The sequence below is a fragment of the Magnolia sinica genome, chromosome 3, assembly GCF_029962835.1.
Source record: "Magnolia sinica isolate HGM2019 chromosome 3, MsV1, whole genome shotgun sequence".
Taxonomy (NCBI): Eukaryota; Viridiplantae; Streptophyta; class Magnoliopsida; order Magnoliales; family Magnoliaceae; genus Magnolia; species Magnolia sinica.
Genome location: NC_080575.1, coordinates 122,168,238 through 122,195,544, shown reverse-complemented (window position 1 = coordinate 122,195,544; position 27,307 = coordinate 122,168,238). Strand labels below are relative to the sequence as shown.

General features: G+C 40.2%; 1 protein-coding gene across 3 annotated transcripts; it reads left to right on the top strand.

Annotated features, from left to right (window-relative positions):
- The first annotated feature begins 250 nt into the window (after positions 1-250).
- Positions 251-26,935, top strand: LOC131241057 (GDSL esterase/lipase At1g28600-like). Of its 3 annotated transcripts, none has more exons than XM_058239687.1 (5): positions 251-577; positions 17,778-17,996; positions 22,064-22,212; positions 25,428-25,704; positions 26,266-26,851. In XM_058239687.1, the coding sequence occupies exons 1-5, from the start codon at positions 349-351 to the stop codon at positions 26,520-26,522; spliced, it is 1,131 nt and encodes a 376-aa protein (XP_058095670.1). In that variant the 5' UTR covers positions 251-348; the 3' UTR covers positions 26,523-26,851. The 3 variants fall into 3 exon arrangements, with proteins under 3 accessions (XP_058095670.1, XP_058095671.1, XP_058095669.1); XM_058239688.1 differs by lacking the exons at positions 17,778-17,996; positions 22,064-22,212; positions 25,428-25,704; positions 26,266-26,851 and adding exons at positions 769-984; positions 11,795-11,943; positions 12,733-13,009; positions 13,982-14,391 and having other exon boundaries at positions 258-577; XM_058239686.1 differs by lacking the exon at positions 251-577 and adding an exon at positions 17,109-17,441 and having other exon boundaries at positions 26,266-26,935.
- The last annotated feature ends 372 nt before the right edge of the window (positions 26,936-27,307 follow it).

The following is a 27,307-nucleotide window of genomic DNA, read 5'->3' as shown; positions in this document are numbered from 1 at the left end:
AAAAAATGAGGCACATTCAAAGCTCCAGTGTGCCACATAACATAAAATAATGAGACTGAACGCCCACCATTGAAACATCTTATGTTGATAGTGGGGCCCATTTTTCGATTCCTGTCCTATTTTGGTATTGAAAAACCGACGGAGGAGTGGATTTATAATATAAATCTATGTGTGGGTCCTGGTGGACTACGTTGGTGGTAGGTTTAGGACTATTTATATATATCCAGCAATTCGGTAAAGTAACATTTCAGTTGAATGCACTTTGGTTAAAATTTTTAGGAAAAGATAATTTTCAGTTCAGAGCTCTCTCTACCGATTTCAAAAGGCTTCCTGCTCTTCTCCTAAACCATGTTCAGGCTCATTCACCTTATAACGATTTTCCTCACAATTCCTACTGCCCATTCATTAGTAGATTGCTACACCTCCATATTCAACTTCGGCACCTCGCTTGCCGACACTGGCAACGCAATCCTCTTAGGGAAGGCGCTCTACGCTGCCCATTTCCCATATGGAGAGACGTATTTCCATCGTCCTACTGGTCGGTTCTCAGATGGACGCCTCATCATTGATTTCATTGGTATGATCTTAAGAGATTTTAACATATTTGTGATTCTAACATCTTTGGATCTAAGAGATTCTTACCTTTTCAGAGTCAAAATCTCTTAAATCCAACGGTAAGAAATCATAGGTACTCAATATTTGTGATAGAAAATTGAATTATATCTCTTTCATTCGGTCTTCTTCTACGTGGATGACACGGTACAACAGCCCAAGGACTCGGACTTCCATATCTGCCTCCATCTCTTCGATGTTCCACCAACAGCGATGTCGCTCAAGGAGTGAATTTTGCAGTTGGAGGAGCTACGACGCTCGATGCTAACTTCTTCCGAGATATTGGGATTAACTTGCCAGCAAATAATTCTTTGGAATTTCAGCTCGGATGGTTCAAAGATCTGTTCCCTAAACTCTGCCCCAATCCACAAGGTAACTCTTTTTTTCTTTTTTTTTTTTCTTTTTTTTTTGTAATGTTTAAAATAAATTTAAACTCAGCCTGGTGGATTTGCTTGCAATCTGACCTGTTCAAGATTTTTATTTTCCATCCAACCTGTTCATAAGGTCACACAGACCTAGATGAAGGGAAAGCACAAATACCAGCTTGATCCAACACTTTGGTGGACCACTAGAAATTTTCAGTGGTAGGCGTTCATTCCCCACTGATTTGGATCGGATTCAATTTTTTGGGATTATTCAATAAACGGATCTGGCAAGCTGGATGGACAATGTAGATATAACACATATATCGTGCTGGGGCTCATGGAGCCATGCCACGTCAACACACGGCCAATGTTCGCCTACCCATTGATTCCAAAGGGTTAGGACAACGGGCCGACGGCCGTCTCATTAATTAAGCGTAATGATGTGAGTTTTCCACCACATTACTGTTGTAAGTCAACGATCCAAGCATACCCTCACTACCTTCCTGGCGTAACCGGATTCGGTGGTGTACCACACACCGGCTATATAGCTACTGTAGGTACGGGACGCCGGTTGCGTCCTACCCCGCCCGGACTGTAATTTGTCCGGACAGGGCTCTGTGGGGCCCACCGTGATGTAAGTTTTTTATCCACGCCTTTAATAGCTTTTATAAAATTGAAGTAGGTCCACAGCTCCAGTGGACCACACCGGAGGAAGCTGCAGTGATAATGGCACCCATCGTTGAAACCTTTCTAAGAGCTACCGTGATGTTTTTTTTTATCATCCAACCTATTAATAAGGTCATTTAGACGTGGATGAAGTGAAAAAACAAATATTAGCTTGATCCGAAACTTCTCCAGCTCACAAGAAGTTTTGAATGGTGGACATTAAATCCCCACTTTGTGGTCCACTTAAGCCCTGTACCTTGCGCAGTTTTGGTTAATACCTTAAAATGATCTGAGAAAAGCCATTAACGGCTTGGATAAAACACTTACGTCACGGTGGGCCCCACAGAGCCCTATCCGACCGTCCGGGCGGGGGTAGGACGCAATCCGCGTCCGTAGGTACGTGTCGTGCGAAGACGAGCGCTGACGCTCCTCGAGCTCTGAGTTGTACGAACGGTTCAAAGAAGATTAAAATTATGTGGCCCCACAGTGACCTACACCATTCATATATTTTTAGAGTTCACTGTAGAGCATTATCCAAAAAATGAATGAATTCCAAAGATCATCTGGATCACACCAAAAATAGCAGCAGAGATAATGATTTTCACCGTTAAACAATTCGTAGGGCCCACCATAACGTTTATTTTCCATCCAATCTGTTCATAAGGTTACAAACACCTGAATTAAGAGGAAAAACAATTTTTAAATTGATCCAAAACTTCTGTGACCCCAAAACGGATTTCAATAGTAGAGGTTCAATCCCCCACTGCTTTTTTCAGTGAAGTCCACTTGATTGTTAGATGTGTCTTATTTTTTCGCTCAAGACTTAAGACGAGCTCGCCAAATGAATGGTCGGGTTGGATATAATACATATCCCATGATAAGACCCACAAAACTTGCTTACTTCAATACAGCAGCTATATAGCTGGTGTGAGGTACACAAGCCAATCCGCTTCCCTTCCTAGCAGGTTTCCGTGGGCCCGTGAGAAGATGAGTTGGCTGCTCTAGGACCACGACACAATGTTGATGGAAAATCCATCCCGACCACCAGGCATGTCACCTTGTATGACCCAGTGATTGAAAACATAGTATAGGCAACATTTACCCTATTACCCTATGAACTGTTTCCCTTGATATGGTATCACCAATGGGCCTGAAATTTTGCCCCCAGGCATAAATTTTTATGCAACATCTAATAGTTAAATTGGATTTCAAATAATCATCATGCTACTATGTGAGAATTAAGGGTAGAAGTCTGTCTACCCAATTGTCTTTTTTGTCCCACCCAAATCACGAGTCTGTCTAGTTTTTCCACCCCGGGCCTAAACTTAGATTAGGCATCTAATGGTCGGAATAGATCTTATATAGACATCATGGTGGGCCCATCAGAAATCAAGTGGAGCCATGCTTACGGACAGTATATTTTATGGGAAAAAGCAGGAAAAAAAAAAAAAAAAAGGAATTTTGCGGGACACCACTCTTGACTCTGAAGGCCCTGATGTTCCGACAAATGCAACCTCCTTGGGGCTTACAGATTAGGCTTATTTATTTATTTATTTTTAAACTTCATCTTCGGGCGACTCATGTCAGTAATGGATTGAATTACATATAAAAATCACTGTAAGTCCCAAGAAGGCATGGACTGATGTATTAACCTGATATGTGCACCTAATGGACAAAGTGGGCCACAAACGGGGATTATGATGCCTGATTTTTGTTGCACTCGCTTCCTTCAACCGTGTATGTTACAAAGGATCCAATCCGCATTAGTGATTGGAGCACCTGTTGAATGGAGAGGGTGGAACGCTCTCGGTAAATTGCAATTGCGTTAGTGTTAATCCTTTTATCTCTCCTTCCTCGAGGATAAAATATAATATTTAAATATTCTCTTTCTTTCACAATAGCATTTTATCTTAATTCTTTCAGCTAAAGTGGATATATTTTGAGAACTGATCACATATTAGACGCCATTCTCTTTGTTTCACAATAGCGTCCTTGCTTAATTGTTTTAGCTAAGCAGATATATTTTGAGAACTGATCACCTATTAGATGCTGGTGTATTTTAGTCGCAGGATGCAATAAAATAGAGTTAATTACTTTGATAGCCTAGAAGAGTGATGGATGATACAAAGGCAGTTAGAAAATTTTGAGAAACTACATGCATGGTAAATAAGTAGATGAATCATGAACTAAAAATTGCTTTTATTGGGTTACCTGACTTTAGGATTTCTTCACATTTATTAGATGGTTAAAGATGAAAAATATCCAATGCACTTATTACAAAAACAAGTGTCCAAAAATCAGAGGTCAGGACTGTTCAAACAATTTAGATTTTGGAGTGTAACTTGGCCATAGGTAGTTTGGCAATTTAATCATTTTATTTCGAGTTAAGATATGCTACTTGTACCATTTTTAAGTGCTTGTGTATCAAGTGTCATATGTAGCTAGAGTATCAGATAACTTTACTCTTCATATCTTTTTTTTCTTTTTTTTTTGGCATCTTGTGGCTGAAAATGGTAAAGGCAAAAATTGTAAAGTGCCTGTAGGTGATAAGATTCTCACTAGTTGGGGACCATTTAGAAAATGTGATTGGCTCATCTCCCTCACATCTTGGTGCTATAGATATCCAGACAATCCAAATTATGGGTCACTGATGTAGAGCGGGTCGCGGACAGTTACATGGCCAAGATGGATCAGAAAAGGCCCAGTCGACGACAAAAGTGATCCAGACCATCGAACCTTAAATCGGGTGTATCTTGCAATCCGGAATGAGTTATCTAACGTAAAATATATGATTTTGGGGTAGAACGAGCTACTAAAGCCAACCAACCCCGCTACACTGGGTTACGCAGCCCGGAATTGCAAAAAACCCCTGGATCGATGGTCGTTTTCCTGTTTTAATTTCGTTTTTACTATAAATAGTAAGTTTTAGTTTGATTATAACTCTTCATCCGTCAGGCTTTAAGAGTTGCGCCCAACATGAAAAGAGCTTAGAATAATTAGGAGAATGGTTTGGTGAAGCCAAATAGGACACTTACTATTTTTTACCGAAAACCTTGTGCACTAGTAGACATCACGACCATCTATAAATAGTAAGTTTATTATTTATAGTAAGTCGCGAATTCTAAGAGTTTGAGTTGTAGTTTGAATCTAATTTCTTTCCCAATGCTTGGTACCCCTATTTAAAGGGTTGTGAACTCGTTTTTATACATTAATTAATCAATTTCGAATTTATTAGAATTTTTATTATTTTCTGTTTTCTTTCCTCGTGGATTCAAGAAGTCTCTGTGAGGAGTCCAGAGAAGCTTCGTGGATTCGGAGTAGTTATCCTCATCACGTTCATCCCTGCATCAATTGGTATCAAAGCGAGGATTCCCCTCGGGCCGATGGCAAACAACGAAGGTATGAATCAAAATCCTGTGGACGGTAATCTAAGAATTCGATATATTTCGAAAAGAATGGAAGCTTTCCATCGGGAGAGTCAGTTGACCATGCAAGGGCTGCAGGCAACTCTTGACCGTCTTGCGGATGCGCTACTTCCGCCCCGAGCCCTAGGCGATGCTCCACCACCCATGGTTGCTGTATGACACAACCCTGATTTTCGTAGAGCACTACTAGTGGCAAATCGTAGAGCTATACTAGATGATTCAAGTTTTAGCGACGAGGACCTTAATGAGGGTTTTGCTCGACGACTAATCCATGAAGTTGATCATCTAAATCGTGCTGAAAGAGACTATTGAGGTAAGGCTAAACTTCTTAGTTTTAACGGTTTATTACGTATAGAAGATTTTCTCGATTGGCTAGCCGAAGTAGAGAGATATTTTGATTACATGGACGTACCAGATCATACAAGGGTAAAATTGGTAGCGTTTAAATTAAAATCTGGTGCTTCTACATGGTAGGAACAATTACAACTCTCACGAGCCCGTCAGAACAAGGCGCCCATCTCATCATGGCCACGGATGAGACATCTTCTTCGATCACGATTTCTTCCCAGTGATTATGAGCATATATTATTCCAGCAATATCAAAATTGCAGACAAAGAAATCGAACTGTCACAGATTATACTGAAGAATTTCAACGGTTGGCTACACAAAACGATATGTCAGAATCTAAGTCACCGGAAGGTGGCACGATTTATAGGTGGGTATCGGCCGATAATTGAGCCAAGTTGGGACGTATCCCATGGGTACACGTGGATGAACGCACATGTAGTGGGTATGGCGAAACACAACTTTGCAAGAGTCTTGCTCGTCCATATCCTTCAAATCGACCCCCATGACGGGTCCCATGCAGGGCTGCCACGAGGAAAAGACTCAGTACCTCAACTTCCTACAACCGCAAACCGTGATAGGGAGCGGCTCATCCAGACCTCAACGTGCAGCACCCACAACAGTAGGCCGAGTAGGATTCCAAATCCTCATACTCGGCCAAGGTCGAACAATTGTTACCGCTGTGGCCAACTAAGCCACTTATCAAATACTTGTCCTCAACCTCCCACAGCGCACTTAACTATAAACGAAGGGGGCACTGAAGATGAGGCCGCAGAAGAAGATCATCGCTTTGATGAACATGAACAAACCACTGAAGAAATAGCAAGTGGCGATGAAGTGACGGGCGAGGATCGTGGTGAATTTTTAGTTGTGAGGCGATTACTGTATGCCCCACGAAAGGAATTACATCTACAGTGACTTAGTATATTTCGTACTCTATGCACCATCAACGGAAAAGTCTGTGATGTGATCATAAACAGTGGTAGTAGCGAAAACATCGTCTCGAGAGTAATGGTGGATAAGTTGCGGCTACCAATGATGAAACATCCTTCCCCATACTCAATTGGCTAGATAAAAAAGGTGAATGAGACCAAAGTAACTGAACAATGCACTATCTCGTTTTCAATTGGTAAAAATTATAAGAATCAAATACTTTGTGATGTGGTCGATATGGAAGCTTGTCATATGTTACTCGATCGACCCTGGCAGTCGGACCGTGATGCGACTCATCGGGGACGAGATAATGTCTACGTATTCGTCAAGGATAGTCGAAAATAATCCTTACCCGTATGGCACCAAAGAACCACTCTGAAGCCTCTAAAGTGGAGGGGAGTTCCCTCTTGACCATTCGGAATTTCATGGAGGAATCTAAGGAAACTAGCGAGGTATACGCCGTAGTAGTGAAGGGCGAGGAAGAGGAATCCTCAAACATCCCTTCAAGTTTAAGACTGTTGCTAAACGAATTCAAAGAAGTCTGGCCTGAGGATTTACCTGATGGATTGCCCCCCATGAGGGACATCCAACATCACATAGACCTCGTCCCTGGGGCTAGCCTGCCCAATCGCCCTCATTATCGGATGAGTCTGAAGGAGTGTGAGATACTTCAGGGGCAAGTGGAGGAATTGATCCATAAGGGTCTCTTGAGAGAGAGCATGAGCCCATGTGCCGTACCAGCATTATTAACGCCAAAAAAAAGATGGAAGCTAGCGCATGTGTGTCGACAACCGAGCAATCAACAAAATTATCATCAAATATCGGTTCCTAATACCACAATTAGACGACATGCTTGATATGTTAGAAGGTGCCAAGGTGTTCTCTAGACTAGATCTAAAGAGCGGGTACCATCAGATTCGTATTCGACCCAGTGATGAGTGAAAAACGGTATTCAAGACCAAGGAAGGGTTATATGAGTGGCTGGTCATGCCCTTCGGCCTATCGAACGCATCAAGTATTTTTATGCGTTTGATAAATCAAGTTTTAAAACCGTTCACTGGCCGATTTGTGGTAGTATATTTTGATGACATATTAATATATAGCCAGGATGAGGCGAAGCACAGGAAACATCTCAGGCAGGTGCTACAGGTTGTACAACTTAACAAGTTGTACTTCAACTTGAAGAAGTGTAGTTTTTTAACTGACAGCCTATTGTTTTTAGGATTTGTTATAACGTCCACAGGCATTCGTGTGGACAATGAAAAGGTGCGAGCTATTAAGGAATGGCCGATCCCGACAAACATTCATGAGGTGAGGAGTTTTCACGGGTTGGCGACTTTCTATCGTCGATTTGTGCGAGATTTTAGCACCATAGTCGCGCCTATAACAGATTGCATGAAAAAAGTACCGTTCCAGTGGACCGATAAAGCTGATAAGAGCTTTTATGATATCAAGCATCGTTTGTCTACAACACCGGTCTTGGTGCTTCCTAATTTCGACAAATTGTTTGAGGTTGAGTGTGACGCTTCATATGTCGAAATTGGAGGAGTATTATCACAGGAAGGCAGGCCGGTAGCTTTCTACAGTGAGAAGCTCAGTGAAACCCGAAAGAAGTGGTCGACTTATGAGCTTGAGTTGTACGCAGTTGTTCAGGTGCTGCGACATTGGCGGCATTATCTGATTCAAAGAGAGTTTATTTTATACACTAACTATCAAGTATTAAAGTTTATTAATAGTCAGACTAACGTGAATCGTATGCATGCTAGATAGGTTGCGTTTTTATAGGAATTCACGTTCATTCTGAAGCACAAGTCAGGGCAGCAGAACAAGGTGGCTGATGCACTTAGCCGTCGTGCATCACTACTAGTTATAATGAGCAACGAGGTAGTCGGCTTCGACTATCTCAAGGAGCTGTATGCTGAGGATGAAGACTTCAAAGATTCTTGGATGAAGTGTCAAGAAGGTCACCCCAGTGACCTTCATATACAGGACGATTTTCTCTTCAAAGGGAATCGATTGTGCATCCCCCAAAGTTCTCTAAGGGAGCAGATTATTCAGGAGCTACATGGAGGTGGCCTTGGTGGACACCTGGGGCGAGACAAGACGCGAGATCTTGTGGAAGAGCGGTATTACTGGCCGCAGTTAGTACGCGATGTGGGAAAAGCCATACAACGTTGTCATGTTTGTCCGACCTCTAAGGGGCAATCTCAGAATACGGGCCTCTACACCCCGTTACCTGTGCCTGACGGTCCTTGGGAGGATTTATCAATGGACTTCGTGCTTAGTTTCCCACGAAAACAACGCGGTATGGATTCGGTGTTCGTGGTGGTAGATCATTTCTCAAAGATGGTGCACTTTATCCCATGCAAGAGACCATCGATACAACACACGTGGCGAATTTATTTTTCAGGGAGGTCGTTCGATTATACGGGGTCCCCAAGACCATTACTTCCGATCGTGACACGAAGTTCATTAGCCACTTTTGGCGCAATTTATGGAATCGATTCGATACACGACTTCAATTCAGCAGTGCTTACCACCCACAAACTGATGGTCAGACCGAAGTTGTGAATCGCACATTGGGAAACCTCCTTCGCTGTATTTCAGGAGAAAAACTGAAGCAGTGGAATTTGTCCTTATCCCAAGCAGAGTTTGCATTCAACAACATGGTAAACCGCTCGACAGGGAGATCACCGTTCCAAATTATCTACGGACGAGTGCCTCGCCACACACTTGACTTGGTCCCTCTACCTAAGCACCCAGGCATGAGCATTGCAGCAGAACATATGGCAGATAAGATCATGGACATCCATGCAGAAGTGTAGACCAAGTTACATGCCTCGAACGAGAAGTACAAGGAACAAGCGGACAAGCATCGGCGACAAAAAGTGTTCGAGGTGGGCGACCGCATTATGGTTCATCTGTGCAAAGAGAGATTTCTGACTGGGATGTACAACAAGTTGAAAAATAAGAAGATCGGACCCGTCCCAATCATCCGAAAGATTAATGACAATGCTTATATTGTTGATCTTCCAGATGACATGGCAATCTCACAGACTTTCAATGTCGTGGACCTGACCGAGTATCATGAACCAGAGCATGATGAGAACTCGAGGACGAGTTCTTTTGAAGTGGAGGAGAGTGATGTAGAGCGGGTCGCGGACAGTTACATGGCCAAGATGGATCAGAAAAGGCCCGGTCGACGACAGAAGTGATCCAGACCATTGAACCTTAAATCGGGCGTATCTTGCAATCCGGAATGAGTTATCTAACATAAAATATATGATTTTGGGGTAGAACGAGCTACTAAAGCCAACCAACCCGCTACGTCGGGTTGCGCAGCCCGAAATTGCGAAAAACCCCTGGATCGATGGTCGTTTCCCTGTTTTAATTTCGTTTTTACTATAAATAGTAAATTTTAGTTTGATTATAACTCTTCATCCGTCGGGCTTTAGGAGTTGCGCCCAACATGAAAAGAGCTTAGAATAATTAGGAGAACGGTTTGGTGAAGCCAAATAGGACACTTACTATTTTTGGCCGAAAACCTTGCGCACTAGTAGACATCACGACTGTCTATAAATAGTAAGTTTACTATTTATAGTAAGTCGCGGATTCTAAGAGTTTGAGTTGTAGTTTGAATCTAATTTCTTTCCCATTGCTTGGTACCCCTATTTAAAGAGTTGTGAACTCATTTTTATACATTAATTAATTAATTTCGAATTTATTAGAATTTATTTCTATTTTCTGCTTTCTTTCCTCGTGGATTCAAGAAGTCTCTGTGAGGAGTCCAGAGAAGCTCCGTGGATTCGGAGTAGTTATCCTCATCACGTTCATCCCTGCGTCAGTCACACTGTGGATGAAGTACATCTCTGTAACTATAGTGATCTACTAATAGTTACCATCCAATTAATGTCTATTAAATGATGGATTAAGCAAAAGGTAGCCCAAATTCAAAGGGAAAAACAAGGAAAGCTCTGATTTCTGATATTGATACTTTCTGACAGCTCCTATAAAGCTTCTCTCTCTCTCTCTCTCTCTCTCTCTCTCTCTCTCTCTCTTCTGTTTTTTTTTTTTTTTTTTTTTGAAACCAGGAATACTTGTTTTAATATTTGAAGTAAACTCCCCAGCCAGCCTAAATAATTAATCTATTTCTGTGAAGGATAAACTTCAGTTTAAGAAGATAGGAAAGGCCGAATCATAAAAATCAAACCTTCCTACTTGAATTTATAGGGTGTGGCCCGTACTCTGACTTAAAGGAGATTAGGCTTTGCAATTGTAACACCAACGAACCTGCCATCAACAAACTTTCCAAACATTCCTTTACAGCCAACTCAGCATCTTCTTCGCCAGTAAACCAAACCAAACTTTCCACACATCTCCTTCACATCCATGAATGCTGTGGCAGAATCGAAATACGCATTTCCAAATGAATTTTTAATTTTTTTAAAAAAAGACAACCGTTTCACGGTAGTCTGCTGGAGCTGAATATTCAGTCATGGCCAATGCCACATGCAAATCTGTTTGGCTCAATGCTCTTCTTCAGGATCTCGGGATTCACCATTCTCAACTCATGAGTATTCATTATGACAATCAAGCTGCTTTTTAAATTGCTAATAATCCCATTGAGATTGATTGTTTCATCGTCCGGAAAAACAATATCTTTCGGCATCCTTCACACATGCTAGGATCATTTCCATCTCTTAATTGGAAAGTTGTGTTACGGATCTCTAAGCACTAACTTGAGAAGGAGCATTAGGTAACTCATTACTCTCCATTGACTTCTTTGCTTACTTTCCTTTTCTGTTGATTATTTTTCTGCTTAGTCTCTCAATTAGGAATTTGATTAGGGGCTTTCATTCAACCCCCTTTTTTATTTATTTATAAATTTTATTGTACTCTAAATACAAAAATATAAGAAAGAGTGGTCAACAATCTTTCCCAAATTTATTATTTTGAGTTTATAAATCTCATAAATTGTAATTCAATTCATTGGTGCATCCAAACACATAGGTCAACTTCTGGTTTTTAATATATAAGTCTTACACATGCAAACCAATGGGAACTACTATAGAGTATTATTTTCCAAGGTCTAAAGAAAATGTTGGATTTAATCATTGTGGGTGTGTATGGAAAGAGTGACTCCCACCAATCCCATTTGGGTCCGTTGCATCGGACATGAAATTCCTATTAGACCTGCACAACAAAATTCTTTGTGAGGCTCGTCTTGATGTGTGTGTGAGACCTGTATATATATATATATATATATATATATATATATATAGAGAGAGAGAGAGAGAGAGAGAGAGAGAGAGAGAGAGAGAGAGAGAGAGAGAGATATGAATGTTGCACGCATCATGGAGTAACCCATGAAGCTCTCTCTGTTTTTTTTTTTCAATTACATTCCGAGTTGGTCTTTTAGATTGATTGTTGCTTTCTGTTCTTGTTAGATTGTGGAGACATTTTTAGAAAGACACTATTTGTTGTGGGAGAGTTTGGAAGTAACGACTACCACACAAGTTTCTTCCATGGAAAGAGCATAGAAGAGATCCGGACCTTTGTACCTCTCATCATCAATGTCATCGGATCAACCATCGATGTGAGTTAAAAACAGATAGAGAGAGAAGAAAATATTGCAAATGCATAACCAGTTTAGAACCAATCTAAACCGTCCAAATAGTTAGACGGGCATCAGGTGCAAAGTTAAAATGGAATAGTCAATGGTCCAATTCAACAATGGAATATTTCCATTAACAAAAGGTAAATACATGGCCAATCCATATGATTTAAGGGATATGGTGGAACCCACAATTTTGATGGTAGTATGCAGGCATAAGAATGGTCATATCTTCCTGCGCATCAAACCGTGAATGTATCCATGGGAGCGGATTCTGTCAGGCCAGGGCGGAACTTAGTATTACCCCATCTTGATTGAATGTGCTCCTTGTATGCACTGCTAAGCTCTAACATCTGATGTGATGATGCTAACTATCTATCCACAGACATTTATTGGTTGAATACAGACCATTGGCTACTTTACATTTTAACAGTGCATTAGTTGACCACCAACCGGACAGTTTAGATCACCTACTGAGGGTAACCTTTTATTTTGACACGTTTACATTGGGGCAACGATTTGGATGGTTTGAGTTGAGGCATATACTACTGAGTTGTTGGATACATACAGAGATCCAACATTTTTATGGTTGGTCCCACCAAGCATGTGCCTGGTCACGTGCACCAAGAAAAGACATGGCCGTCCACATAAGGACTAGACCGTCTCAATCTTCAGACCACGAAAACATACATGGGAATCTCCTGAGTGGACATAAGAACCGATCTTGAAACTTTCATATCCATTTGACGTTAATCTGTTATTTCATTGTAGGTGTTGATCAAGTACGGGGCCAGAACACTCGTGGTCCCTGGTATCCTACCCACTGGTTGCTCGGCAGCATATCTATCGGTCTTCCAAAGCTCGAGATCAGAGGACTATGACCCTCTTACAGGGTGTCTCACGTACTTGAACGAATTCTCCGAGTATCACAATCACCTACTGTTGCAGGAGCTAGATCGATTGCGCGTATTACATCCACACGCTACCATCATCTATGCTGATTATTACAATGCTGCCATGCGTTTCTACCGCTCTCCATATGAATTCGGTGCGTTTTCTCCCCTGTTAACAAATTATCTACGTGGAGGAAGTATGTTATGGTGGATCCATCAATTGTCAGGCCCATCTCGGGCTGGCAATAGATCGTGTTCAGGTTGCACTTGGGTCAGTCCAATCCCTGCCCATTTAGGAAACGGGTCAGGATTCCTGGTGCGTAATCCAAATACCCTGTGGTCCCACCCGACCCAATTAACTGTAATCAGGTGCTCAACGACCCAAGCAGACTTGGCACAATCCAACGCAAGTTTAAGAAGGGAATATGGGCAAAAGGCATGAGACACCACATACATACATTATATTTATGTGTCTAATATTCTTATCTTCTATTAGTTTGTTTTGGGTTTTGGTCCTGGTCGGGTCATCTAGCTTAGCCTGTTGATAACGTACATGGGCAGGCCTGGTTGGGTGGGGTTGAATCCAACCCGACCCAGTTACATTTTCTAATCTGAGCCCTTTTCCTATTGGATTATCCTACACAAATGATTGGTCCCTTCTTATATATTTGTCCGTTTTAGAGCCACTAATCAGGTGGTTACGAACAAACTGGTAGGAAAAGTGTTGTTCAATTGACCATCCCATGGTAAGGCCTATCATATGAACGGCTTAGGTGGGTCGAGTAGGGCTGAGTGACCGAATTCATCCTGGACTCAAGAGGAGCCAGCTCGTGGACCGAACCAACTCAAGGATTCTATACATGAGCTAACAGCATCTCTTCTAGGGCTGTAACTCATGTGGGTCGAGTACGGCTGAAGGTCAACCAAGCTCAACCTGGCCTCAAGAGTAGCCAGCCCAAGGACCAATCCAACTTGAGCTATTTACAACCACTTTGCCCTCACCTCTATCTACGTGCATTTCACTTGCCAATTTTACATTTTACTAGTGTTTACGCCAGAGGCAGGACTTCTATGTGTTTGTGAACTTGTGCAATCCTTCTTGTCACGTAAATGTCATGTAAATGTAGGACTCTACGGTGGAGCGCTCACAGCATGCTGTGGAGGGGGTGGGCCATACAATTACAACGCGTCCAATGGTTGTGGCCACGATGGGGTCACAGCATGCGACAACCCATCATGGTATGTGTCGTGGGATGGAATTCACCTAACGGAAGCAGCGTACAGATTGATCGCTGATGGTTTGTTAAGAGGACCATTTTTAAGTAGTCCCATCACAACCCCATGTCTGTCATTGGGCAGCGGTGACCATCCTCATTACGAGTAATAAAACATGGGCATGCACTCATTTCAAGAATATGTTAGAATGTTTCTTTGGAATTTGGTGAGTGTATACTGTATGGTTTTTCCTCAATTGTTAATTACGTGCTGTTTATGGTTGATATCTATATATGGTAATATGGTACCCGGTACCCACCCAGTGATCTCTTGGATGAAACATAGCGCCAAATTGGAAGTTCATGACCTTCTAATCCCGTGCTTCTTCTTCTTTTTCTTTTTTTTTCCCTTTTCTTTTCAGAACAAAACTATTTTGGAAAAGTTTTTTTTTTTTGGGGAGAAATCCCATCAAATATTGGCCCATCCATGAGGCCGGCCAGCATATCAATTGACCAGTCAGACTGATGATTAATGTTTCCGATTCAGGCTAAAAAGTTACATCAAAAGGCGGCCTGTTTATAAGTGGGCTTTTAGAGGGCATTTGGTGCATGGGATTAGGTGGGATGGAATTGCTTATGGTCCCATGCAAATTCAATCTGGAGTTTGGGGAGGACCGGGAAGTGTTCGGATTAGGCGTAATGGAATTGCATTCAGTCCCACACAGGGTTTCCATGGATGTTAAAATTCACTACACATGTGGGCCCCACATTGATGCATGTGTTTTTATCCATGCTGCTCATCCATATATGCCCTTTACACGTGACATTATGGTTATGAATGACATTTGTGAATCAAATAAAATTTCATTGTCCACCAAATTGGATTTTGTTTAATCCTTTGTTCTTCCCATTAGCAAGAATTTTATCCCAAACATGGGGATTTGAAGGCCAAAATACCATGGCATTTTCAGACATACAATCATTGTGCAATAATGGTGTTAATCCTGTCAAATATGAGAGTCGATTAGGTGAGACCCCAGCCTCACCCAAGAGAGTTCGGCCATGTGGGGTTATTGTGGGGCCCACCTTGATGTATGTATTATGTATTGATATTGTCCATCATTTTTTTTAATATCATTTTAGGATATTGTCCCAAAAATGAAGCATATCCAATTATTAGGTGGACCATACCATAAGAAACAGTGGTGAGTTACTTTCCTACCATTAAAAACTTCTTAGGCCACACCTTAATGTTTTCATATTATTTATTTACCATCCAATCTGTTGATAAGGTCACATAAGCCTGAATGAAGAGAAAAAACAAATATCAGGTAGATCCAAAGCTTTTGTGGCCCATTAATGGTCAATCACCACTGTTTCTTATGGTATGGTCCACCTGATAATTAGATATGCTTTATTTTCTGTTTTAATTCATGCTTGGGTTTGAATTAAGGGTTGTGAATAATGCTTGGGTTTAAGTTCTTCAACTATTGGTTAGTAAATGGTATGGGATCCGGCTTAACTTCTTGACCTGTTTACTATAACGATCTGGCCGGCTGATTTTGGTCCAACCCAAACCCAACTGAAAAATCTAAATGTAGGTTAACCAAGAGTTGAGAACCTTGGTCTGTTAAAAACCTATGGGCTGAGTCTCGACCGTAGCTTATGGCTGGTGTCAGAACCGAGGGGAGCAGAGGTCTCTCTATCCACTTTTGAAGCATGAATTATGGCTATTTCATATCACCTGTAAATACATAGGAATGGTTGACTACAGGGTAGCTTGCTATGTGGTCTACTTCCATGTGCCCTATCATGACACGCTGCAGGGATTCAAGCATAACCCTCATATGCATCCCATCATAGTAGCCCCGGGCCCAAATTAAACTACGGGAAATCTGTGAATCACAGCCCCATTTAAGTGTTTGAGTGGCCTGATTTTTGAGTGCTTATCGTCTTGATAAGATGTATAAGGTGAATGAAATAGATAATGTTGTTGTAATTTGAATAGCAAAATAAACAAATTATTTGTATATTAATAATGAAGATTGCAAACTGAAATCTTAAATGCGTAACTCTATGAGAAGACATTGAATAATTGTGTATAAGGACAGCCGTTCAAGTATTCTATCCAAAACTTATCTATATTGATCACAATGATAGTAGAGTCCATTAGATCGCTTAATTTGAATAATCCAACAGTTAAATAAAAATCAATGATCATGTATTGCTCATATAACAGAAGTCTTACATTCTTTCACTCGGGCTACACTCATCTATTTAAGAAAATAAAATATTTTATTTTATTTTATGAAAAAATATATTATGAAACATATTTATTTTGAAAGTTCCTAATGGACACTACTGGATTTCAAAATCTTATCATTGAAAAATATGAGCAATGATTGATAGATTGGGTCCATCAAGATCACTGATCTTGGATAGTAATGTGTTGACTATCATTTAATCTTTTCAAAGTAAGATGAATTACGTTCACAAATATCAATAACCTTAACCAAGTGACTGAAGAATATAAGGTGTGATATAAGGGCGTTTGTATACCGTCTATAGAGTCCACCATCACATGTGTAGAATCCACTTTATCCACTAACCTAAGAATTTTATCGAGGATCATGATTGGAAGCATGATCAACATCCACCGGTCACAAGGACCATGTCATAAAAAAATAGTTCATATTGAACTGATACCTTTATACATTATTAGATTTTGTACGCCACACTGATATGGAATGAGCAAAAAGTTAACATCTTCATACATATATATGATTAGAAAGAAAATGAATGGATTAGATTTAAGTTTCAAAAGCCTAATGACAAATCACATCCAAGTAACTTTCTCGTATTCTCAGCAAATATACACCGGCAATTTGGTTAATAAACTTTTAAAACGTGTCAGAGGATTATTGGAATATTTTTTTTCTTTCTTTCTTTTCCTGATATTTACCCCGCCACAAGGCTAGTACGGTCAAAATTCCCATTAATAATTCAAAGCAGTGTGGCTAAAAATATCTTTGGCGTCATTTGGTAAGTAACGCTTCAGTTTAATGCGTTTCATCGGTCTTTAAGTCTTAGGCTAAGAGACAATCTGTGCTCTTTCAAATGGCATCCATCTCTTCTCCTACCATGCTCGGTCTCCTTCACCTTGTTGCGGTTTTCCTCACATTTTCTACTGCTCATTCAGTACTAGATTGCTACACATCCATCTTCAGCTTCGGCGACTCGCTTGCCGACACTGGTAACTCAATCCGTGAATCGAAAAATGCCCAGTTCGTGGGCCATTTCCCATATGGAGAGACATACTTCCATCGTCCCACCGGTCGGTTCTCTGATGGACGCCTGATAGTCGACTTCATCGGTATGATCTAAGAGATCTTAATTTGGATTCCAACACCTTTTGATCTAAGAGATTCTACCGTTTTCAGTTTATTTTATTTTATTTTATTTTTTACACGACGTACCCACACACTCACGCCACAGTGAGATTTCACCGCAATGGGTACTCAAACCCATGAACCCGTGTTGAAACTCTTGTGAGTCTACCACCGAGGCATGAGTAATGACCCTTTCAGGGTTAAATCTCTTAGATCCATTGGTGAGGAATCATGTGTCCTCAATATATATATATATATATATATATATAGAAATTTGAATTATACATGCATGTATGTGTATCTCTTTCATGGTACAACAGCACAAGAACTCGGACTTCCATATCTGCCTCCGTACCTTGGGTCTTCCAGCGACAGAGATTTCCATCGAGGAGTGAATTTTGCAGTTGGAGGAGCTACGGCACTCGATGCTGCTTTCTTCCAGGAGAGGGGGATTCGTAACGAGTTGACAAACAACTCTTTGGGAATTCAGCTGAGATGGTTCAAAGATCTGTTGCCTTCTCTCTGCCCCAATCCACCAGGTAACTCCTCTCTTTATTTGTTTATTTAAGAAATTTCAAAATTCAAGCCTCTTACTTTTCCATTTGTTTTTTTATTTTTATTTTTTCTACACCACACAAGCCACCGACTTCCGTAGCGGTTGACGTCACCAAGTTCTGTGGGCACCACCATGATCTATGTGTTATATCCACACCGTTCATCCATTTTGTGAAATTGTTTTAGGACATAAACCCAGAAAAAAAAAAAAAATCACATCCAAACATCAAGTGGACCATACCACAAAAAAGCAGTGGGACAAGGATGCCCACCGTTCAAACTTTCCTAGCGCCAACCATCACGGAGTCACACAGACCTGGATGAAGGAAAACAAAAATATCAGCTTGATCTAAAACTTCTGACCTCAATCTCCATTGCTCCTGGGGTGTGGTTCAATGGAGGTTTCTGATCTTTTTAGACTCATTTCCTAAAACGATCTTTTAAAATATGTATGGACCATTTGGATATAACACATACAGTATAGTAGGGCTCATATAATTTGATGACGTCAACACACCACATGGTCCACTTCCGATCTGATAGTGCTATCACGATGGACGTGATTGCATACTGACATTGCCAGCAGCGACATCACTACTGGACGATAAGTGGATTATTGGTGGTGTGCCACACGCCACTGATATCCATGGTGTGTTGGTGTCACCAAGTTTTATGGTTCTCACACTGATGCATGTTTTATATAAATGGGGTTTATTTATTTCATGAGATCATTTTAATACATGAGACAAAAATTATATGTATCCAAAGCTCAATTGAACCATACCACATAAAGCAGTGGGAATTGAATACTTATTATTGAAAACTTCTTAAGGGCACCGAAGTCTCAAGCTTATAACATGTTTTACCCTTCATCCAAGTATGTGTGAGCTTATGAATAAGTTGGACGCATATAAACATTATAGTAACCCTAGTAAGGTTTCAACAGGGCGCATCATTGACCCCTCTAATTTTTGTGGTGTAGTGCACTTGATCTTTGGATATGCATCATGTTTAGGCTCATGCCCTAAAATCATCTCACAAAAATGAATGGATGGTGTGGATATAACACATAGATCATGGTGGAGCCCACAGAACTTGGTAAAGTCAATGCACCTCCAAAGTCAGCACACCATCAGGCAATCCACATCCTACAAGACATGCTCTGTGGACCCCACCATGAAGTACGAAACAATGGTGATTGAACACCCACCATTGAAAACTTCTTGGGGGCCACAAAAGCTTTGGATCAAGCTGCAATTTGTTTCCCTTCTTCAACTTAATGTCACCTTAGCAACGGATTAAATGACAAATAAACATTACAATGGGACTTGCGAAGCTTCTACCAGTGGGCATTCAATCAACATCATTTTCATGTAGTGTGGTTCACCTGAGATTCGTATCTTCCTCATTTTAGGGCTTGTGCCCTAAAATCATCTCCCAAAATGAATGGATGGTGTGGATGTAACTCACACATCATGGTGAAGCCTAGAGAACTTGGTGATGTCAACAAACCACCAAGGTCGGCACACCATCACCCAATCCACATCATCATACCAGATGTGCTGTGTGGGCCTCACCATGAAGTAGGAAACAGTGGTGATTGAAAGCCCAGCATTGAATATATCAAGCTGCAATTTGTTTCCCTTCTCCAGGTCAATGTCACTTGATCAATAGATTAGATGGCAAGTAAACATTACAGTGGGACCTAGGAAGCTTTTACTGGTCGGTGTTCAATCACCACTGTTTTCATGTAGTGCGGTCCACCTGGGATTTGTATCTTCCTCATTTTTAGGACCATGCTCTAAAATGAGTTGGAAAAATGAATGGATGCCTTGGATATCCAACACGCCCAATGGTAGGGCCTCACCCTGCCTCACCTTATCTGCGCCCGTAGGAGATCAGTTTTATGGACCATTTAGAAAATGATGGCAGCTCATTGTCCTCACATGTGGCACTCGTGCATAAGTATCCAAAAGATCTAAATTGTGGATTAGATTGTGGGCTCTATAATCATAGTGATCTAGCAATCCTATCCGTCCAATTAATGTCTATTAAATGATAGGTAAACTACAAAAGTAAGTGACCCAAATTCAAAGGAAAAAAGAAAGGGAGGACGGTTAGCATTATCTTCTCAGTGTAATATTCAATTACGTTCCATCCATATATGGGTGGGACAGAAATATGGACCGTCTAGATTGCCGTACGACAATGTTTGCATTTTAAGAGTCACTACCATTTTCTAAACATAGTAGCTGACCTGTCATCAGAGAAGGGAGTTACATGGTACAAGGGGCTAGGCGCGCGACTCATATCCGCTTTGAAATCATAGACAGGGCACACTACTTAAATGGGCGCCGATTAGATACTGACAAGGTCAGTAGCCAAATCACTACTGAAGTGACGTCACCAAGCTCTGTGGACCCCACTGTGATGCATGTGTTGTATCCATACCGTCCATCCATTTGGAGAGATCGTTTTATGGCACGGTAAAAATAATGAGATAGATCTAAAGTTCAAGTGGACCCCACCATAGAAAACAGTGGGGACAGTGACATCCACCATTCAAAACTTCTTAGGGGCCATAGAAGTTTCCCATCAAGCTTATATTTTTGTTTTCACTTCATCTATCTATATGTTAGCTTATGAATAGATTGGATCTAAAAAATACATCATGGTGGGCCCTATAAATGCTTCAACGATGGGTGTGACTGATCCCACGGTTTTCTATGGTGGGTCCATTTTAACTTTAGATATATCTCATTTTTTTCTCATGCCATAAAATGATTTCTACAAATGGTTGGATGGTACGGATACAACACATGCATCATAATGGGTCCACAGAACTTGGTGACATCCTTCAATAGCAATTTGGCTACTCACCTTGTCAGTATCTAATCCGCTACCTACTTATATAATCACATTACATCTCGTCATGGGAAGCCTTTCGCTGTTAAGTTCCCGTGCACACTGAAACCTAGGTGGGGGCCAACCTGATGTTTGTGAGAAATCTATCCCATCCATCCATTGTTTTAGCTCATTTTAGAATTTGAGACAAAAATTCAACAGAATCCAAGACTCAAGTGGGCTGCACAAATGGAAAAGGTGGTTAAGAAAATTTCAACCGTTGAAACCTTCCTAGGCTTGACAGTGATGTTTACAGGCCATCCATACCGTTCATAACGCCATTCCTACTAAGATGAACTGAAAAAACAAATATTATACTGATTCTAAACTTATTTGGGCCCATGAATATTTCAACTGTGAACGTTCAATCCTCAAGTTTTTGGATCACTTGAGTCTTGGATTACGTTCATTTTTTACCTCATGTCTTAGAATGAGCGTAAGAAATGAATAAACAAACCAAATTTATCACAAACATCACGGTGGCCCCACTTGACTTTCCAGGGCAGCGACTTCATGCGAAAGGCTTTAGCAGGAAATCCGCGTCCCTTTTTGTTATGCATGTCTTTCTTTCCCACCAACCGGCTATATGCCACTTGTGTAAGAAATCCGTGCCATGCAGCCGTCAGGCCCCATCATTTTATCGCCCTAAAAGAAAAACATCTTGATATGCCCAGCAGGTGGGCCACATCAATTAGATAAATGGACAACCAATTGCCTGAGTCAGCACACAAGTGTGACCGATCTGATGAGTGGATCAGCCTCATTTTCGAAATGGTTGACATTTGTGAAGCAGCCTACTGCCTATCTTGTATGGATGTGCTCCACAATTATCATATTGGCACAAAAAATCTAGATATGCCAGCAAGACAGGCTATGGTGACTTTGACTGATGGTATTGATACCTGTAATATACTATGGAGTTTGGTGAGGTCGCTGCAATACAATGAAAACTCACCAGGAATATCATATATTAATGGAAAGCCACCTAACCTTATCTGTTTTGGACTTAGGTGCAACATGCACATCAAGGTGGGCTCCACCGAGGTTTTTTTCTTTTGTTTTTACTAAATTTGCACCGGCCAGGAAATTGGCGTCTTACTACATTCTGGGTCGGTCTTAGATTGATGGTTGTTTTCTGTTTGGGTAGATTGTGGAGACATCTTCAGAAGGTCGGTGTTTCTCGTGGGAGAGATTGGAGGCAACGATTACAACTACCCTTTCTTACAACGAAGGAGCTTAGAAGAGATCCGGACCTTGGTACCTTTGGTCATCAATTCCATTGGATCAACCGTCGATGTGAGTTAGAAACCAAAATTAAAAACAAAAAAAATAAGAGGAAAACAAAAAGATGAATGCAAGTGTGTAAAATGGAATGGTCAATAGTCCAATTCAACAATGGAGTGTAGCCATTAATAAAAGATAAAATACATATCCAATTCACTTGATTTTCGGGATATGGAGAGATCCGCAAATTGGACGGTAGTGTTCAGGCATATGTACCACACACCAGCTATATAGCTGGTGTATTCACGTCAGCAAGTAATGTGGGTCCCATCATCAGGTATGTGTTATATCCAAACCGTCCCTCCATTTGGCGATCTCGTCTTAAGGCTTGACCCAAATATAAAACAGATCTAAAGTTAAAGTGGACCACACTGCAAAAAGCAGCGGGGGATTGAACGTCTACCATTGAAACCCTTTTGGGGGTCACAGAAGTTTTGAATCAATATAAAAATTTGTTTTTCCTATTCACCCCGGTATTTGTGACCTTATGAACAAATTAGATGGAAAATAAACGATATATTGGGGAAAATCATTATACCCGCTGCTATTTTTGGTGTGGTTCATTTGAGTTTTGGATATGATTCATTTTTTGGATAATGCTCTAAAATGATCTTGAAAATCTGGTGAACGGTGTGGATATAATAAGTAAATCACTGTAGGGCCAATGCAACTTTGATCTCCTTTGAACCGTTCGTACAACTCGAGCTCGAGCGCTCGTCTTCGCACGACACGTATCTATACCAGCTATATAGCAGGTGTGTGGTACACCTGCCAATCCGCTTCCAATGAATAGTCATACTCCTTTAGGGAATCAAACAACAGTAGAGTGATTTGATATGCTGGAAGAGTATGACAAGCCACCCGCTGTACATTTACTTTTTTCGCATGTTGTACACATGGACAAGCAAATGTACCCGAAAACTTATGTTACGAAAATAGATTTTTCATGTACGGAAAATATAATAATTTTTAGGTAAAAACAACTGAAAAAGTATGAGTATTTTCATCTTTATTAGTTTGTTCATATAGGTAGAGGCTTAAATTTGTAAGGTAGGTTTGTCCCGGTAAAAATAAAATAAAATTGGTGGATGGAAGGTCTTATTTAGTTGGTTTCACAGTACATGTGGCTGGCCGCGCATGTAGGAAGAGATGGAAAGGTGAAGGAAAGATAAGGCGGTCCACATTTTGTAACGCCAATATTTTTTTTTAATAAAAAATTTTAATTTTAAATTTTAAGTTTTAAAGGTTAAGAGAGAAAGAGCAAGAGTTCTATTAAAACTGAAAGAAACAATGAATAACTCGTAGAAAAAGAATACGAAAGGAAAAATGGAAAGGAAGAATTTATTTGGAATTCACTTATTGAGGTAAGTAATTTTATATTATTTTTCTTATTTATTTATGCAATATGTAATTTGACATAATCTACACATTGGATGGATTAGATCAATTAAACATCCATTGTGTAGGTTTAATTAATTCATGTAAAAAGGTATGCACATGACTTACTAAAGTATAGAACGTGAGATTTTAAGATATGCGCAGGACTTCAAGGCTAATATGTAGAATGTGATTTCTTTTTATGATGGGTAGAGATCAGTATGATCTATACTGTTCATGGGTGTTATAAGAATTAATTATATAATATTTTTTAAGAATCAAATCAATTTGACACCTTAATAGACCGTACTAGTCATATATCTATCAATCTTCTTCCTTAACTTAACGAAAAAAAATGGAAGAATAATTCTCTGTGCAAGATACAATTTGGTATAGAGAATTATATGACATATTTTGAAATGTTTGATTAAATCATCATCATTCATTAGTTCCTTAAGATTAAAATAAATTAAAATCTTAAATTCAAGACAAATCAGACCATTGGATGAGCAATATTAATCTGAATAAATAATAAATCATACGTTTTATTCATTATATGTAATTGTAAAATTTAAAGAAAATTCTTATTTATGTAATTTTAGGAAGTCCTAATTCAATTTAAACCGTTGGTTCACGGAATCATCTCCACCACATAAGGTGAGTGATCCCGATGTGTTTCTCATCCATCAAATTAAAATAGATGGATTGTTGATGTATTGTATTATTATCCTGATTTAATTACTATGATTTAATTGACATAATTAAATTGCCATGTACTCTTAGTTGATTTAAAGGACTGTGATTTCTGTATTAATAATGATATGATTTAATTAATGTGTTAGAATATGTTAATTCAAATGTGATAATTAAAATAACCTATGCAATACATGATTCATGATTTCATGGTACATCTATTAATTGCATGCACAACACGTGTTGGATTCCTGAGGGACTTCTTTGAATGGTATATCCTGGTAGAATTGTTACCAGAAACCCACTATACTAGTTGAAGCCTACTCAAAAAGTAGATGGGGGCCTTGCCTATGCCTACCAAATGGTAGAAGTCTGCCAAGGGATAGATGTGGGTTGACGGGTTTCCAATTCAAGTAAGTGGACAGATTCCCACTTGATGCATTATTGCATTATATTTGTATTTTTTAAAAAATTTATATTGTGTATGATTATTGGGCATTTTATTATAATTTGATGTAAATAACTATGTCGGGAATTCTCACTAGGCTTAGCTAGCTTATCCTTTTTATTGATGGAAAAACAGTATAGATGTGAATGAGGGTGAGCCGGTGGCTCAACAATAGGAATACATGGCTGAGCCGAAAGAGAATTTAAGGGACACGTGGCCCTACTTGACAGAGGAAGAAATTACTGTCTTAGAGTAGCCATGATTTTTTTCTTTAATTATATTTGATTTTCTTAGATTGTTAATTAATTTTTTTCAAGTTGTTGGACATGTTTATTTCATTTCATAAACCCCGAATGGGAGGGTCTTCAACTATGTTTATAATTGATTATTGGAATCAATGGTTATTTCTTCTTTATGAGATGCTTCTTAGTATGAATGGAATATAGATCTACAATTAAGCTACTGGGTAGATGAGATTTTTTGTAAGCAATTTAATAGTTTAGTGTACAAGTCATAACATAGATCTCGAGTTCAAAGTATACGCTAGGTATCCAAAATCTGGGTCATGACACATTTGGCACACACGTGTGCCTTTGGGCCAACCAATGAATGGCATGGATCTCCCATGTGGACACGTAAGAACCAATGTTGAATCATTGAAATCCATTTAAAGCTAATCTATTATTTCAATGGATGTGTTGCATTCCAGACATTAATCAAATACGGGGCTAGGACACTTGTGGTACCTGGTAACCTACCAATCGGATGCTCGGCAGCATATCTAACGGTCCTGGAGAGCCCAAGAGGAGAAGACTACGACCCTCGAACCGGTTGTCTCACGTACTTGAACGAATTCTCCAACTATCACAATCGCAAACTGCTGCAGGAGCTGGACCGATTGCGGGCACTGCATCCAAACGCTACCATCATCTACGCAGATTATTTCAATGCTGCTATGGGCTTCTACCGCTCTCCACGCCATTTTGGTGCGCTCTCTTCCCTTTTAACAAATTATCTACCGGGAGGAAATATGTTATGTTGGATCCATCAATCGCCAGCCCAAACCCAGTACATTATGTTATGTTGGATCCATCAATCGCCAGTCCAAACCCAGTACATGTAGTAAACGGGCCAGGATTAATTCTGGTCCAAACCTAATGGATAATCCAAATACCCGTAACCCTACCCGACCCAATTAATTCTAATAGAGTGCTGAATGACCCAAGCTGACCTGGTACGATCCAACTTAGTTTGTTTTGGGTTTTGGGCCAGGTCGGGTCATCTAGCCTAGCCTATTGATTACTTACATGAGCAGGTCATGATGGGTAGGGTTCAATCCCGCCCAACCCAGTTCCTTATTACTGACCTGAGTCTTATTCCCATTGGATTATCCTACACAAATGACTGGTCCCTTCCTAGACATGGGCCTCGGTTGAATATGTCCACGTGCATTGCGCTTGCCGATTTAAATTTACTGGTGTTTATGGGAGGTGCAGGACTTCTGGCCTTTGTGAATATATGTATCTCTCTGTGTCATGTAAATGTAGGATTCTACGGCGGGGCTATCACAGCATGCTGCGGAGGGGGTGGGCCATACAATTACAACACATCTGCCAAGTGTGGCTACCAAGGGGCCACGATGTGCGACAACGCATCATCACATGTGGCTTGGGATGGAGTTCACCTAACGGAAGCAGCTTACAGATGGATCGCTGATGGTTTGATAAGAGGACCATTTTTCAGTCCTTCCATCGAAACCCCCTGTCTGTCATTGGGCAGCCGTGACCATTCTTACTACGAGTAAGAGAATATGGATGTACGGTCGATTCAAGAAAATGTTAGGATGTTACCTTCGGAATTTGGTGAATGTATACTCTATAATAGTTTTTCCTCAACTATTTTTTTTATTTTTTTCTGTGAAAGGTTGATATCTAATATTTGGTGGTATGGTACCCACCTTACAGACCATTGATTTGTGCACTGGGAATGAAAGCTGGACCATTGAACTGTTGGCATCTCTTGGATGAAACCGGGCCACATTGGAAATTCATGACCTTCCAATCTATGACAGCTTTTTATTCCTTGGACAAATCTGAGAACAAAACTATCCTAGAAAAAGGGTTTTAGAGAAACCCCATTTAGCATTGGCCCATCTGTGAGGCCAGCGTATCAATTGATCAGTGGGACTGATAATGTTTCTGATTCAGGCTGAAAAGTTAATTAGAGATGCAGCGGGATTTTAAGTGGGCCTTTAGGGGGGTGTTTGGATTGTAAGTTAATAAGTTACTTATGCCTCATGTAGCTTATCTTAGTTTCTACTTATTAAACAGATACGTGTGTGTATATATATACTTATCAGCTTCTCATCTCTTGATGCCTCTCTTCCGAAACTTATGAAAAGTAGAAAAGCTAAAAAGAAAAAATTTAACTGAAGTTATTAAGTAATTTTAAATATAAAAAAATTACTTATAACTAATCATAAACCAAACTTACTTATCTTAAATATGTTACTTATCTACTGCTTTAGATAGAAAAAGTAACTTATTTGGTGGGATCCAAGCGGGCCCTTAATTTAAGGTCCATTAACGG